The sequence below is a fragment of the Mesoplodon mirus genome (assembly GCF_964341445.2).
Source record: "Mesoplodon mirus genome assembly, chromosome: X".
Taxonomy (NCBI): Eukaryota; Metazoa; Chordata; class Mammalia; order Artiodactyla; family Ziphiidae; genus Mesoplodon; species Mesoplodon mirus.
In genome coordinates, this window is record NC_138981.1 from 135,998,738 (window position 1) to 136,014,726 (window position 15,989).

Genomic DNA, 15,989 nt, shown 5'->3' on the forward strand with positions numbered 1-15,989 from the left:
CTCCCTTTTCAAAAAAGCTGAGCCAGTTTACACTCCTGCCAGGGGTGAAGTGTGAGACATGCTAGTGACCTCTTGCTTCCGTTAATGGGTGTTCAGTTAAAACTGATTGTGCATAGATAGATAGAAGAATGGATGGAGAGAGATATATATATGGCAAGCTTCAAATTAGAGAAAACAGTACGGTTTCGACTAGTAACGCACAGAAAGAAGATGAGACAAAAGGTAGAAGAATTATCTTGCCTCTGGGAGGCGGGGTCTTGCCAGGGTTTTGGGTTTTCTCCCCGGCCCCACCCTGCTTGATGTGTACTTTTGTACATAAGACATTGTCTGTGATTAACATGGTTTACCTTTAAAAAAAAAAAGGACAAATGTAAAAAAATATAGTAAAAAAAAAAAAGAAAATATTCATTTGGTGACAAGGAAGAAAATAAGGGAACATAAGTTACCTCTCTAGTGAATAAAGACAAGATCCATCCCTTCTGCCTAAAGTCTTTGATAAAACATTCATAATAAAAAATACTGTTCAGGCACCCATCTTACATCTTCAGGGTGCTGTGTCTAGACAACGATAATTGGGTTCAGAGCTTTCTGTTGTGCCATGGAGGAAACAAATCTGGGTAAGACCAAAATTTTAGTGTAAGGTGAAATCAGAAAAAAAAAAAAGATTAGGAATTGTGCATGTGTTTCTATAGATGAACAGAGGAATTTTTCCATCCCCAATCCTGTGCAAATCCCAACAGATGAGGCAGCCTGATTGCAGGTTTCCCACAGTGTTCAAGAGAAACCAGGTGAGGCTGGTCGCTAACATTCCACCCACGAGGGCCAGGCCTCTAAGTGAGTCTGTTCCCAGACGTGCTTTAGGAGGAGGAACGTAAGGGGAAGCTGTGCACAGCAAACCTCCAGTCAGGAACTCCAAGTTCCTCAGGAGGATTAAAACTCATATACCAACTCAAGTCGTAGGTCTAAAAGGGAAAGGTAAAAACTAAAAAACTGTTAGAAGAAAACATAGGAGAAAAATCTTCGGGATCTGGAGTTAGGTGAAGAGTTCCCGGAAATGGCACCAACAACATGGTCTATAAAAGAAGCTCAAAATTAAAATGAAACTAATGAAAAGACAGGTCACAGGCCAGGAGAAAATATTTGCAAAGCAGATGTCTAACCAAGGACATGTATCCAAAGCATCTAAAGTACTCTCAAAACTCTAAAAGCTCAACAACCTAATTTTAAAATTGACAAAAGACTTGAACCGACTATTCACAAAGAAGATAGACATATGGCGAGTAAGCACATGAAAAAGGACATCATTACCCATTAGGGAAAAGCAAATAAAACCCAGGATGAGGTACCACAACACACTCATCAAAATGGCAAAGATAAGAACCACAATACCAAGTGCTGGGGCGGACCCGAGGGACCCGGACCCTCGCCCGTCGCTGGTAAAAATGCCAAACTAGGTAGATAGTCTGGAAAACGGCTTGGCAGTTTCTTATAAATTAAACATGGAGTTACCATGTGACCTAGCAGTGCCGATCCTGGGTGTTTCCCCTGGAGAAATGTACAGCCACACAAAAACCTGGGCACAGATGTTTATAGCTACCTTATTTGCAATAGCCCAAAGCGGGAAAGCACCCACATCTCCTTCCCAGGGTGACTGGATAGCAGGCTGGGGTGCATCCATCCAGTGGAACAGCGCTCAGCCATGAGAAGGAGTGGCGTGTAGATACACGCAACAACCTGCAGGCATCTCAGAGATGTTCTGCTGATTGGGAGAAGGGAGTCCATCTCCATCACGTTCTTGCAGAGACAAAAGTGTCGTGACAGAGGACAGAGCAGTGGCTGTCGGGGGTTATGGGTGGGGCGAGGGGGTGACACAGTGATGGGAGAGCACGAGGGAGTCTGGCAGGGTGAAGGAGCTGTCCCATGTCCCGCCCGAGGCTCCACAGGTCTATACGTGTGTGCGAGAAAAGTCGTAGAACTGGACACCAAAGGATAACAGTCAATTTTACTGTTTTGTAAGAGAAGACAAAGGGACAACAGATGTACCCAAGGGGGCCATGCAGAAGGGAGAAAAGGTCACATGGGAGGAGCCTGCTGAGGCCCCCAGGACTCATCGTGTGGGCTTGTGTGTGAGGGTGAAACAAGCTCTTTTTGGTATGACAGCAACTGACACAGAACCCACCTGGGCGAGGCAGCGGAGACCGAGTGGCGGAAGCCTCCCGGCCTCGACTTGCAAGTTCACGGGGGGCCTGGGCCCCCTGCGCAGCCCGAGTTGCCAAGGAGCCTTTGGCCACAGTGCCTCTGGCAGGATGGGAAATGACTGGGAAGAGGGGATGTCCGGGTGAGCCGGGGCACGGGTGGAGGGGAGGCGGGCAGAGCCCGGGGCCCGCTGAGCGAGCTCACGCCTCAGGGCAGTGGCCGCGAGTCCCGTCACCCTGAGGGCTGCCGGGGCAACGGCAACCCCAACAGTGAGCAGCGGGTCCTCTTCCCACGCTGGCCCCATCCAGGCCTGGCACCGTCTTAAGCGCAGAGATCCAGGAAGGAGTTGGCTCTGCCTACCCTAAAGACCTTTCCTCTCTCCTCCTCCCCTTAGGTCGTGTGTGTCCCCCTGTGGATTCTCATGTCTTTTCTGTGCCTGGTGGTCCTCTACTACATCGTGTGGTCCGTCCTGTTCCTGCGCTCCATGGATGTGATCGCGGAGCAGCGGAGGACACACATCACCATGGCGCTGAGCTGGATGACCATCGTCGTGCCCCTCCTCACTTTTGAGGTAACCTTTCGGCAGAACTCTTGAGGCCCAGCAGCCTGCGCTTCCCCAGAACAGCAGCTCCCCGAGCGAGCCTGCCAACAGAGGACCACAGGACAGTCGGAGAGGCCTTTCTTTGGGGGCCTGGGGGCTGGCAGTGAGAAGTGTACCTTTCTAGCCACGCCGCATCTGAATGTATTGATTTGTCGTCTTCTAGAAGGAGAAAGTTGGATGTGGTATTTTTGTATTGGAGCCCTGTGGAGAATTGTAGAGTGGGCACTGTTGACTCCTCCAAGAAAACAGCAGCAAGAGTTTCCCAGAACAATCCTGATGTTGGAAATCTTGTAGGTGGATGGATTTTGCTTAGTCCTGAAGAGCCATATGCAAGCTCATCTTGTCCTTTCCCCCAGAATGGAGGGTTACTGTTGCCTCCTGTGGAGTGAACTTCCCCCTTATGAGACCTGACGAGGGAGGGGCAGTGCAGTCTGGCTTCAGAGAGGGTCTGTTTTCAGATGCTCCATCGGCGGAACCTCAACTGTTTCTCTTTCTTTAGATCCTGCTGGTTCACAAGCTAGACGGCCACAACGCGTTCTCTTGTATCCCGATCTTTGTCCCCCTGTGGCTTTCCTTGATCACTCTGATGGCAACCACTTTTGGACAGAAAGGCGGAAACCACTGTATGTACTCAGGCTTTCCGAAGTGCTTCAACTGTGTGTGTGTGCGTGTGTCTGTGTGCCTGTTGCGTGGCTGTGTGTGTGTGTGTGTGTATGTGGCCCCGCTTTATGAAAAGACGAGCCTAAGGACCCCAATCAGGGAGTTTCCCTGGGAGAGGTAGGACTGAAGAAGGCCTGGAATCTTCCAGGGGAAGGGCGTGCTGTCAGCCTTGCTTTCGTGGCCCTATGACCAGAGGGAGGCCTGAGCGCGGCAGGCAGCCTCTCTGAGCCCACCCCCTCCACTGCAACACGGGGACCAAGATTCCTTTTTCCCAGGGGCTCCTGAGGATGAGAGGAAAATCCACATCATCGACCGAACCCTGGGCGTCCTCCCGGTGTCTGTTTTGTCCTCGCTCTCGCCAGCATCATTCCTGAGGTCTCCAAGTCTTGTCAGTGGTGCCCGGCTTCTCTCTCTCCCTCTCCACCTGTGTGCTGTGATAGCCCGTTCTGCAGTGCCCTTTGATGAGGGCCCCCTCCTCACTAGACTTTGAGCTCCTTTGCATGCAGCCCCAGAGCACGCCCTTCTGGAAACTAATGCCACAGGGGGTTTTGCCCCAGGAGAGCCAGCCCTAAGCTGATGGTTTAGTGGTGTACCCAGACCGGGAGAGCAGGCCTTGGAGAAGGAGCTTTGAGGCCTGGACCAACACACGCCTGCCATCTTCCCGGACTCCTGAGGGTGATGCAGATCCTTTCCTTGGGTGACATTCTTTGTGGCACGTGTGTTTCTCATGGGCCGGGAAGACTGGAGGATGTTGACATAGTCCAAACACCGCAGATATCTGAGAGTCGTGAGAACAGTAGGTTCGCATACCGGAGGGCCCATCAGAATCCCAGGACCGCCCCCCGCCACCCCGCCACAGTTTCTGGTTCAGGAGGTGTGGGCCGGGGCCCGAGATCACATCCCTGACAGGCCCCAGGGAGACACCTGGTAGCTGCCAGTCCACGACTGCCACCTGCAGAGCCGCAGAGCTGCAGGGCTTCCTTCTTACCCTTAGTTGGTATTGAGGCCTTGCTCAGGCTTCATTATTCCCAAGACATCAGGATAAAGCACTACAGTGTACAAGGAAAAGTTCTCATTCATGAAAGAAAAGTAACCTGAAATTCAATGGAGACTAGTGTTTGAGAAAGTACATTTCTTCCTTTTCAGGGTGGTTTGGGATTCGCAAGGATTTCTGTCAGTTTCTGCTTGAAATCTGCCCGTTTTTGAGAGAATATGGAAACATTTCCTACGACCTCCACCATGAAGGTAATGAGGAAACTGAAGAAACGCCAGTTCCAGAACCTCCTAAGATCGCTCCTATGTTTCGAAAGAAGACCAGGGTGGTTATCACCCAGAGCCCTGGAAAGTATGTCCTCCCACCTCCCAAATTAAATATCGAAATGCCAGATTAGACAGCCCCTCCCAGGGCAGATCGTGAGTGGACCTGGCCCGCACTCTCTTCCTCCTTCCTCTGCCTCTCCGTTCGCCTCCCCCACCCCCAGAACTGGAGCTGGAGCTGGAGCTGGGTCTCCGGGGACTTCCATCTCATGCCTTGTTTGCACTCAATGCCTACCAATGACTCACCGCGACAGGACACGCAGGTGACAGGTGCCTGGTTCACACAGCATGGTGTGGGGTGCGTGTCAGTGGCTGTGGATCTGATGGAGGGAGCCTGTGGAGAGGGAAACAGTGATTTCCCCCGGGCAGGTGCCTGCGGAGCTGGCTTGGAGCCACCCTGGATGGCTGATTAGGCCTAAGCAGGAATGGCTACACAGCTGGTTTTCAAAGTGTGAAAATTCCCATCAAAAGTGTTATTGAAAAATGTATTTTTGAACCAGGCTGGCCTGGCCGCGTAGCTCAGATGCCCCTGTTGTGGCATAGTTAGGGGACTGTGAATAGGCCTTGGGCCCCGTGTGCACCCATGCTGCCTCAGCTGGTCGTGCTCCTGCCGTGGACGTCGTTTCTCTCTGGGTTTTTACTGGCCCCATTGGTGAGCCCTTTCTAATGGAGTGACTCCGTGCCTGTATAGTATTTATACAAATATTTTAGCGTTGTAATATACCGTGTGAAATCCTAGTTCTGTACAGTATATTCTGTTAAAGTATTTTTTTACAAGCTTGTACTGAAGACATACGTGTTCTGCTGCAGAAGTAGAGGCCCACTGGGGTGCCACCCCTTCATGGGACATTGCCGTTTCCCCTTCAGTTTCTCCACATGCATAGTAGCTGCTACTGCCAGAATGGCCACAATAAGCAAGAAGCTGTTTGTGCTTTTTTGTAACATGCTGGGAGTACTGACTTGCAGAAAGCCATAAAGCACGACTGGAAACTGGAACACTGGAGAAGGGTGCCGAGACTAGAAATGGCCATCAGAGTGTGCGCGTTGAGGTCTGGGGGTTTTTGTCTGCCCCCAAGCTGGGCCCATGCTTTTAGCTAGGAGGACCACGGCTCCAGGAGCTGGGGGTACAGCCACAAGTCAGAGGGAAGAAAGCAGATGCGATGGGAACAAGCAGGCCGTGAGTAAAAGAAGGTAAAAGGAGCCCTGGCATTGTCACCTGGGAGCAGGGGAGAGGGGGAGAGGGGACAGCTGCTACTCTGTCTAAACCGGGCTCCGCTGACATCCGCCGCGCCCACCGCTCCGCCCTGGCGCCAGCCTGTAGGAAGCCTGTGCTGTCTGAAGGGGGACACTTGGAATGGTGCCACCTTTCCTGCTTGGTGTATAGCAAATGTAGCCCAACCCGCTCTCTTTTCCCCCTTTAGCTGTTCAATAAACCGGTTCATCATTTTCCATGTGCACTGTGCGGGTCTTAATTTGGATATGGTCCAGGATGCTGGAAGTCCTGTCAGCGAGCACAAAAGGGAACCTCGAGCTGCCACCAGCAGCCGAGGGGAGCAGGGGTGGGTGAGCATCTCTCAGGAGTCTCCAGGGGCAGCCGGGATATGCGGTACAGAGAGGAAAGCGGGAGGCCCAGGGATTCGGCTGTTGGCAGGGGAGCACACGGCCACAATGCTGACAGCTGAGGAGGTGCCCGAGAGTGTTTGCGAGTTCCCAGACACTCTGAAGTGGAACTCGGCTTTTCAGTGGTCGTGAGGCATTGCCCAGTCACGTGGGCACTGAGTACCACTTACATCTATGCAAAATGCACTGTGATTTCTGTGTAGCTCCCCCTAGCCGTCTCTAGAGACAGTTAACTCAGGTGGCGTTTCAGCCCACGGTTTGCAAGAATCAACAAGGAAGGCCACCTTTTGCTGGTGATGGAAGGCTTCCTGCAGGTAGCCAAGGGCCACCGATGGACCATTGCTTAAGCTCCTTAGATTCAAACTTGCTGTGAGACAGCACGCTTCTCCGTAACCACGGTAGCTGTGAGTTAAGTGGCAGGTACCTTGCCTCCTGCTGTACGTCCCCCTGAGTCCTCAGGACCCCATGAAGCATGTGCTCCTACGAGTAGCCTCGTGGGGAAGCAGAGGCTCCGAGGGTGTGAGCCAGGCAGCTGGGGATCAGCAGGTCTGTGGTGCCGGCCTTGGCATCTTCTGGCCGAGCCGTCGCTCTCACCCACTGGGCCGGGCGCCTGGGCCGTGGGCAGGTGACGTATTGGGTTTGGAGGCGTTTCTGGTTCGTGGAAATCTCAGGAAGATCCTCCAGAGTAGGGTGGGGGCCTGCCGTTTATGATGTCATGTCCTGGCTGGGCTGTGATGTCACCCCTGAGCAACCGGAGCACTTCTGTGAGGGGCTGAGTGGGAGTGTGAACCCAGGGTGCTGCCGGCCACGCTGCACTGTCCCGTTCACGTGACAGAGGCACGCGCCGCCCTCCGCATGGCTGCGGACGAGAAGGGCCCCGCCGCAGGCAGGGCACCCGGCTTCGGTGAGGCACCTCTTCCTCCCGACGCAGCGGCTCTGGCCCTCGGCTCAGGGAGCTGCACCCCGCAGTCCCTCGCCCTGGCCCAGCCCATGCCCGTGGGGCACCCCGACCTCAGGCTGCTGCCTGGAGAAGCCGCTTTCCAGGATTTGACTGAAGAGCCTGTGTTGGAAAGGCCTCGTTCCACCTGCGAGGCCATGTGGGAAGGCAGCCTCCTCTTCCTCCCCTTTCCCAGGAAGCTGTGGATACTTGTCAATAGCAGTCGCTTTACATCTATTTCGTGGAATGAAGACGGGACTTGCATAGGCTTCAACACGCAGCTGTTTCAAAAGGAGGTTTTGGACAGGGACGGCCTGGACAAGGTGTTCAAGACAGACTGTATGGAGAGCTTCGTCCACCAGCTCTATATCTATGGATTTAGGAAAGTGCGCCAGGACAAGCACATGTCCCTCCGCCTGAACGACCTCTCCACGAATGAGCGGCCCACCGACGTCCTGAGCAAGGTAAGGAGGGCGGGGGACAGCGGGGAAGGAGCCCTCTCCAGGGGCTGAGCCGCTGGGCCCGGGGATGGGGGTGGGGGTGGAGGGCGGGTGCCAACCCCGGGGCCGCCTGGGACGGCGGCAGGCGTGTCGGGAGAGCTTCCTTTAAAGGTGGTACTTGGGGACCGGCGTGATGGCCGGATCTGGCAGTGCCGCGCGCTGTGTTGGGACGTTGTTACAGGGGGACCCGAAGCGTCTCAGCACAAGGACGTCACTTCTCTTCCTCCTCTTTTTCCCTTTGGTGTGTCTGTGTGAGATGATGCGTGTGAACTGACCCCCCTGTGGTGATCATTTCACAGTACACAGGGGCAAGGCATCACACTGTCCTCCTGACACATGGGCAGTGCTGCTCGTCCCTGACATCGCAGTCACACCGGGGGACAAGAGGACACTGCTGAAACGCTGGCCCTTCCCGTCCTCCTGCTCGGGGACAAGTGGCCCAGCGTGGGGAGTGGGGAGGTTTCTGTGCCCCCTTGACTCCCATAGCTCCAGAGCATCACTTAAGTGGGGGCTCAGGTCCTTTCCTGGGAAGCAGTCAGTGTCCCCGGTCTCGCCCCAGGCGATGCTGGCCAGGGGGTATTCTGACACTTCCTTAGAAAGCTACCGAACCTTTTTGCAGTCTCGTATCTGCAAACACCAAGTCCCCTTTCGTGGGCCTTGTACTCATACTAAGGGGCCATTTTCAGTCATTTTCCAAGGGCGAAAGGGGATGGTGAGTGAGCGAGTCTCGGGGATGTAAAAGCTGGGGCACAGCGTCCTGCTGGGACCGGGTCCCCTTTCTCCAAAGAGGCCTTGGGTCGGCTGGGGGAGGGCGGCCAGGGGCCCAGCCAGGGGGCTGCTGCTTGCGAGCAACTCTTGTGACTCAGGGTTTCCTTTTCTCTCTCAACTGCGACCTCAGTTACACTTCTACCGCAGTCCCCTGTTTAAGAGAGACTGCCCGCACCTCCTCGTGAGGATGAAGAGGAGGGAGCACACTAAACCAGCATCCAGGCAGGTGGACGGCAAGCCAGCAGCCCTGGGGTACCTCCCGCCGCCCAGTGCCTCGGAGCCGCAGGACGGCCTCCCACCCTATGCTGAGGACATCCAGGGGACCCCGAGCGACCCAGAACTCGACCATGCCTCCGCCCTGGCCAGGACTGACTCTGTCCCTCCGGCCCCTCCTCGGACAGCAGCCGAGCCCCCCGCGCCGGATCACAACGCGCCGGCTCTGGTCCCTCTAGTCCTTCTAGTTCCTGTCCCGGCAGAGGTGGCCCAGCCCGCTGAGGTCCCCAGGCTCTGCTGCGCCTGGCGTCCCACCCACATGCGTCCTCCCTGGCCTGTGCTGGGCCTGGCCGCCGCACCCCCCCAGCTCCTCAGCCAGCCCCCCCGCGTGGCTCCCGGTGGCCACGCCGCTGCCTCTCGCGCACGCTTGATGACCGTGGTGGCCGCCAGGCCTGCCGCCTCCCCTGACCTTGATCCCTCGGCCCCTGAGGGATCCCTCAGGCCGAGGGATCCCTCGGCCCCTGTGTTGCTACTACGTGGGCTCCCGCTGTTTTCCTGGAATATCCGGCCCCTCTGGGCGGCCCACAGAAGACCCTGACCAGGCAGACCCTGCAGACACATGGAGGTGGTAACGCGGCCAGAACCTTGCAGAGCAATAAAGAGCGTGGGGACATGAGAGCGATGTTCCGTCCAACACGTGTTTGGCTCCTCCATCCTGGGCCTGGCTGAGCAGTTGAGTCCCCTCAGCAGGAAACGATGACAGGTGACAGCCCACCCCCGGCACAGTGCGGGCACCTAGCAGACACCCAGTGAAGCCCCTCAGACACCCTGGTCAGAGGCCTGAAAAGAGCCCTTACTGTCCTGAGACACACAGATGTGGAGGGGATGGTCCCTGCCAGGGGCCTGTGGGTGTTCAGTTTGGGGGTGCTCTCTGGTGTCTGGACAGCAGGATTGAGGTCTGCTTTTCTCTGCGGGTCCGGCGTCTGGTGACATTTTCCTGGTTCTCTTCTCCGTGGCCTCCCCAGACCCATCAGGTCACCATCTCTCGTGAAATGGACACGAGGGCCAGGGAAGAGGGTGAGGGTCTAGGACTGAGGGCGTGAGGATGGAGAAGGGTCCTGGACGTGGGGGTCCGAGGCAAGGCCCTCTGAAGGCGGCTCTTATGCTCAGGCTTGGGCCCTGCTCTCTCCTTCCACTGCCCACTCTGCTTCCTTCTCTCCCAGCGGCGTGGTGGCCCCACGTTCTCCTGCAGGCTCACTTCCCCGGGCACACTGGCTGTCAGGCAGGCGGCAAGCCTGCATTCAAAGCACGGGGACGGCTGGGCTGGAGGACTCTCAGCATCCCCACTGGGCCTGAGTGTCTGTGCCCTTCAGGGCCCTGTGGATGACCTCAGTGTGGGTACTGGAACATACATGACACGTTCCCTATACATACATGTGGTGTGTCGATGCATGGGTATATAAACACATATATTCTACATACACGTTATAGATATATAGGTATATGTATAGGACACACACTACACTACACAGACATGTAAAATATATTTCTCACTATGAATCAGGATGAAAAAGTGACAATCACGTAACTCCAACAGGTAACATGATCTAATCATCAAACCAAGCATTCCCCTAAATCACCTGCCACTGCTCAGGCCTCTTCAGCTAAAACTAAACCTTTCTTAAAACAGGTTTCCAAAGTCTGGTGGCTGGTGAGGAGCCCCGAGGGGAAGGTGTGCGGTTCTCTGTGCTCCCCCCACGGTCATGGGCGCGGCAGCCCCCCATCCAGCATCTGTGCTGGGACTGCAGCCTTTCTCTGAGGGGTTGAGGAGGACCCGCCTGAGTGAGGATGGAGGGGTCCAGCAGGCCCGGAACAGAGGGTCCCCCAGCATGCAACTCCACCCGTACTGGGACTCCTGGGGCACACCGGGCTGGGCTGTCAGGCTGCCCATCCCCGCCCACCACCCCCAAGTCCTCAGGGATCTCGGGGGGTCAGAGGCTCCGTCTGAGGGGTACAGTCTCAGGTGGGCAGAGGGAGGGGCCCAGGTGCTGCCTGGAGTCGAGGTGAGGACCAGAGGAGGACTGCGGGCCCCCAGGGGGTGCATCTGTGGCCCTCCCGACAGCCCTGGGAGCCCCCCGGCATGCTGTCCAGATGGGACGCGCACTGATCCCCCTGGGAGGGGGAGGCGAGGGCCTGGGTCAGGGAGGCCGAGGCCAGGTCGGCAGAGGGAAGGAGCCCAGCCCCACCAGGAGTCAAGGTACAACCGTGAGGGGGACTCGGAGGCCGCAAGGCATCCAGGTCGGCCCTGCTGTCAGCCCTGAGAGACCCCCGGCAGGGCTGTGGGTATAAGCGCCACCCGTGACCCCCACTTCCCTCTCAGGGGTCCTGGCAGGGGAGGGCCTGGGTCTCAGGGGACCAAAGGCAGTTGGGAAGAGGGAGGCGCCCAGACCAGCTGGGCGGGAAAGTGAGGACCGAGGGAGCGCTGAGGGACCCCCGCGGGACCATCTCAGCCCTGGGAAGCCCTGGGCTTGGGGGCCTGATGTGTTGTCCATAGATTCCCCCTGTCCCCCAAGTTCAGGGTCCGTAGTTCCACACCTGGGCTGTCCAGCCATTAGGCACATCTAGCTATTGACATTTAACTTTAAAGTGTTTTAAGGTAGAAGTCCAGGCCCTGGGACACACTAATCACATGTCAGTACTCAATAGCAGCCTCATGTGGCTACTGGTGCCCTACTGACAGGGCTGGCAGGACCTATGGTTCCCAAAGCGAGACTGCTTCCCCCAGGAGACACGATAAGGGTCCTACTGACCTATAAGCCACGGTTCCCACCTGGGCACTGTGGGCTCCTCTCCCTAGAGGCTCAGGTGCCAGTTCCCCATCCCCGAGTCTGCTCTCCACCTGGCCAGGCCCTACCACGTGGGCAAGAAGGCTTGTCCCCGGAATGAGGCTAGTGGTGAGAGGACTGCAGGGTCCTCATGGGGTTCTTGCTTGCAGCTCAGCTCCAGGCTCCTAGGCTGCATCCCTGCCCCCTGATCCCGGGAATCTCGGCCCATCCTGGGTCCCTCTGGATGTACCACCCCTAGGACACCTTCTGCACTGCCCAGAATCCACAGTGTTTCCGCACCAATGTATTATTTTTGCTTAAGTGGAAAGTTTCTTCTGTCTTTGTATTTAAAACAGAGATTTAAACACCATCTTATTTTTAAATATTTGTGGGTTTACATAAAGGATCCCAGATTCCCTGCAGGCAGCTGCCAGGAAGCAGAGGAAGACAACATATGGGCCAGGACTTGGAGTGAGTCTCTCCCCTGCAATGCTGTGTACTAGGTGTTCAACACAAAGAAGCTGCTATAACTTTGCGTTGAAAAAAATTCCGTTCATTAGGTGGAGGAGCTTCCGACAAAGCCAAATGGGCCTTGAATCTGCAACTACTTCTAGTCACTTCTCTGTGACGGGTACTTTCTAATACAAGATCCCATTGACTTTCCAAGGCTCTTGTGAACGTCAACAGGGAGGGTTCCCCCTATTCCCTCCAGAGCACCTCCTGCCCTTCCCTCTGCAATCAAGCCCGTAGTCGCAGCAGGCTGAGGATGTGCCCCTTCCTCCTCACGCAAGGACGCACCTCACTCAGCCTGGGAGTCTCAGCTGCCGCCACACGATGGAACGTGCCTGAGCACCTGCACAGGTGCCCTTGGGCACCCTGACAGCCACGACCTTCCAGTGGGGCAAGGACCAGACACCAGACTGTGGGAGGAGGGCTAGTGAGTTATCTTGGTAACATTCCGCTAGGATACGCACAAGGAGCCGTCCTTCACCTCCAAGGAGGCTCCTGAGATGCGTGGAATTCAGCTTCACTCGGTGTTTTTGCCACCATGGTTTCTATGACCATTCCTCACCTAAGGCTTTGGGGTCTGACCACCTAGGAAAGCTGATCCATCAGTTTAAGTGTCCAGCAGCCACTTTCAAAGAAGTTGCCCCATTAAAATCCTGCCAACAGTCTGGGGGTGGTTACCAAAGCTGCTTCAACTGTATGCCTCAGGGCTGAGTAAATTGTGAGCGAAACCAAAGTCCACTCACCCCTCCCCGTAGGAAGATGTTGAGTGTATTTAGGCGCAGGCAGAATAACCAGGACTCTGAGGGTCTCTGCCCAAAGTGCACCTTCTCTTCCTGCCCCAGAAGATCTATCCACGACGGAAGAGAAACCTGTAATTTGCACGTCCCATTTCAGATTTGCTTCTCACCCCTAAGACTCCGTCTACACGCCTGCTGCCGCCACCACCCAGCCTCATCACCCTCACTTCCCACAGAAGGAATCCCCACTTCCCAAAGGCCTAAACTGCCCTGGCTCGGGGCACTTACCCTCCAGGGCCCGCTCCTGGAGCCCCACCGCCTCGTCCCGTGTTGACTTGTTCTGTGGAAGTTAGGGGACGTCTCACCACGTTCCTCATGTGACTGCGGCTCCTAGACCATCACTCTAGGTGCGGCTGTGTGCTGCTTTTCCCAGTGGCCCCACTACTAACACAGGCCCTTCCAGAGAGCAGAGGCTCCGTGGAGGTCGGCGGAATAAACAAGCCAGTGAGCAGGGCGCTTATTGACTCAGATTAATTTTCAGCTATTTCTTAAGTGAACGATGCTAATCTGATATTTACACATACATATATGTATGCATATTAGTTTTGGAAAATGACAGATGAGAAGGCAGAAGAAGTAAGAATTAACTAACTTGTACTTTTATTCCTCTTTTTCTTGACCTCATCCATTGCATTCTAAAGTTCTTTCTTATTTCCAAGAGATTCATATTCCAATGCCATGTTATCTTGTTCAGGGTCACAAAATAACATGGGAATCTTACAGTTTCCTTTACACAACAGCAAAACTCTTGTCGTTGAACCGAATTAGTGCAAATACATGTGTGATTAAAGTCATTCACAAACTTAGATACTGAAGCTCATTAAGCCTTCTTTCAAGTGGAACAGTATTTGACAAATTCCTAAAGAAAACAAAGATGACATTCCATGTCATCAGACACAACAGGAACCCAAAGATGCTGCACACCGGGTTCCCCCCTCTGGCCCGGGCCCTCACTGCTTAGAAGGCTGACCGCTCCCTCTTCAAACTCAGAGTGAAGGATCAGCCTCCCTTCCTGCCCCACGGGAGAAGCTGCTGGACGTGGGCCTGGAAGGAGCCTGGCTGCTGCTCTGGCTCAGGGTCCCTGTTCCTCATCGCTCACACCCTCTGCACACAGGGATGGGAAGGACCTGGAATCCCATCCATTGACCCACGGCAGATGCCCCAGGACCGGACACTTGCTGGTCTCCACATGGGCCCGGGGACCCCAGAGGTACTCGTAGCAGGCGGGGTCGCTGTGGGGCACCTGCCGGTACTCCTTGTAGCCCTCCTGCACCCACGCTTTGGTGAGAGCTCCCTGGGCTCCCCATAGATGCAGTGCTGCTTCCCTGCATACACCCCCATGATGCTCAGCACTTCCCAGACCTTCTCCTCAGGGGCGTGGTTGCCCTCTAGGAGCATCAGGCCCAGGAGCAGCACCAGGAAGCCGGCCTTGGGCATGCTCGGCCCATCGCCCAGCACTGCATCACAGGTGAGGCCCAGGGTGGGGACCAGTTCGTGCGTGTGCTCGCTGGGGTCCACCCTCTTCACGTCCACGCCAAACACCAGCTGCATGCACTCGCAAGTTTCTCTGAAGACCACAGGGAAGTGGTCCCGATGGTCACAGAGGACGATATCAAGCATCTCCGCCTTGGAGGTTGGCTCCCTGGTGCGATACTTGAGGAGCAGGAACGCCACCAGGTCAGCCACCTTCAGTGGTAGTGGGTCTAGGTGCAAGGGATTAGCATCTTCCTGGTCATGCCAGGTGCTCGGCCCTTCCTCATCTTGGGGGCTGAGGCTGTCGTCTTCAGACTGGCTCCAAGGAGGGGTGGCCATGGCAGTGGGGGAGGGGCTCTGGGGGGGACTGGGTTCTCCAGCATCAGCCACCTCCTCCAGGGTGTCCAGGAACAGGACAGAGTAAGAAGAGGAGGACGAGGAGGAGGAGGACGAGGGGGATGCGACCTCCTCCCCCTCAGCCCCCAACAGCTGCGCCTCCACCGGGCCCATGGCCGGGACTGGGGTCTGAAGGTCTGCCTCAGGCTGGCGGAGCTCACTCATCTCGACCAGGGGCATGATGACTGGGGTCGGGCCGCCAACGGGAGTGTGGGCAGGGGTGACAGGTAGGGACCACGGACCTGGGAGAGAGAGGGCGTGTGAGCGGCCTCGGCGGAGAAAGGCACCCTGGGCAGCTCTGACAAAAGTCACTTACAGGTCTCATCTTGAGGGGTGCCCTCGGGCCTCACAGGGGCGGTCCTCCTGGGTGGCCTGTCCCCTGACAACCTGAAGTAGGAAGTGAGGGGGCTCCTCAGGGTGCAGCCAGCATGGCCCCAGGTTCTGGGGCTGAACAGGACGGTGGGGTGACTCGGGTGTTGTGGGGTCCCCTCTGTTCTGGGAGGGGGAGCCCCTGGGTACACACTCAGGGCATGCACCTCCCTTTGACTCCTGGCACTGCCTGGACCTCCTCTGCTCTGTGGCCTGAGGACACGGTCCTCAGACCTGGGCCTTCACCTCCCGGTTCTTGGAGCCCCTGTAAGAGGAATGGAGGAGGCACCTCTTGTGTAGATTGTGGCACAGCCCTGGGCCCCTCGGTGCTGGCAGGAGGACTGGGCTGGACTCTGTGAGGTTCCCACTGTCCTGGCGTGGCTGGCCCCCTCTGTGCTCACTCAGGGCAGGGCCTCCCCTTCCCCCTGGCAGGGCCTGGGCCCTGCTGTCTGCTGTCCTGAGTCAAAATTCTCAAGACAAATTCCCTGCACTGAAAAGAAGTGTGGGGCCCCGAATACTGGACACACCTGCGCAGGGGCTAACAGGGGTCACAGGGGACAACCAAAGTCCGTGGGGTCCATCTGTGCTGGGACGATGGCGGTCGGCTCAGTCTGCACCTTGACACCCTGCAGGGCCTGGGACAGCCCCCTCTGCTGACTGTGACCAATCTCCTTCAGCCAAGGCCTCACCTCCAGAAGACACCAGGAGAGGACGTGAGGGCCGTCAATGCTCTCACCTATTCTGGGACACCCACGGGTGACAAAAGAGGCAGGGCCGGCTGGGCTCCAAGTCCGCTGTGTGAGGAGG

At 56.2% G+C, this 15,989-nt stretch overlaps 2 protein-coding genes across 3 annotated transcripts in view; one reads left to right on the plus strand and one right to left on the minus strand.

Moving 5' to 3' along the window:
• TMEM185A (transmembrane protein 185A) overlaps positions 1 to 6,223 on the plus strand; it is a 35,153-nt gene extending 28,930 nt beyond the window's left edge. For both annotated transcript variants that reach the window (XM_082609901.1, XM_082609902.1), the window contains 3 exons: positions 2,591 to 2,767; positions 3,297 to 3,420; positions 4,604 to 6,223. In XM_082609901.1, the coding sequence (XP_082466027.1) occupies positions 2,591 to 2,767; positions 3,297 to 3,420; positions 4,604 to 4,848 (546 nt within the window). In that variant the 3' untranslated portion in view covers positions 4,849 to 6,223. The remainder of the gene's footprint in view (positions 1 to 2,590; positions 2,768 to 3,296; positions 3,421 to 4,603) is intronic.
• Positions 6,224 to 14,016: 7,793 nt separating this feature from the next.
• Positions 14,017 to 15,763, minus strand: LOC309796318 (melanoma-associated antigen 8-like; the record flags this gene model as incomplete). The annotated part of the gene is given in 5 exon segments (XM_082609351.1): positions 14,017 to 14,231; positions 14,234 to 15,055; positions 15,164 to 15,308; positions 15,417 to 15,447; positions 15,735 to 15,763. Coding segments are annotated over 5 exon segments (1,242 nt in total).
• Between the last annotated feature and the right edge of the window lie 226 nt (positions 15,764 to 15,989).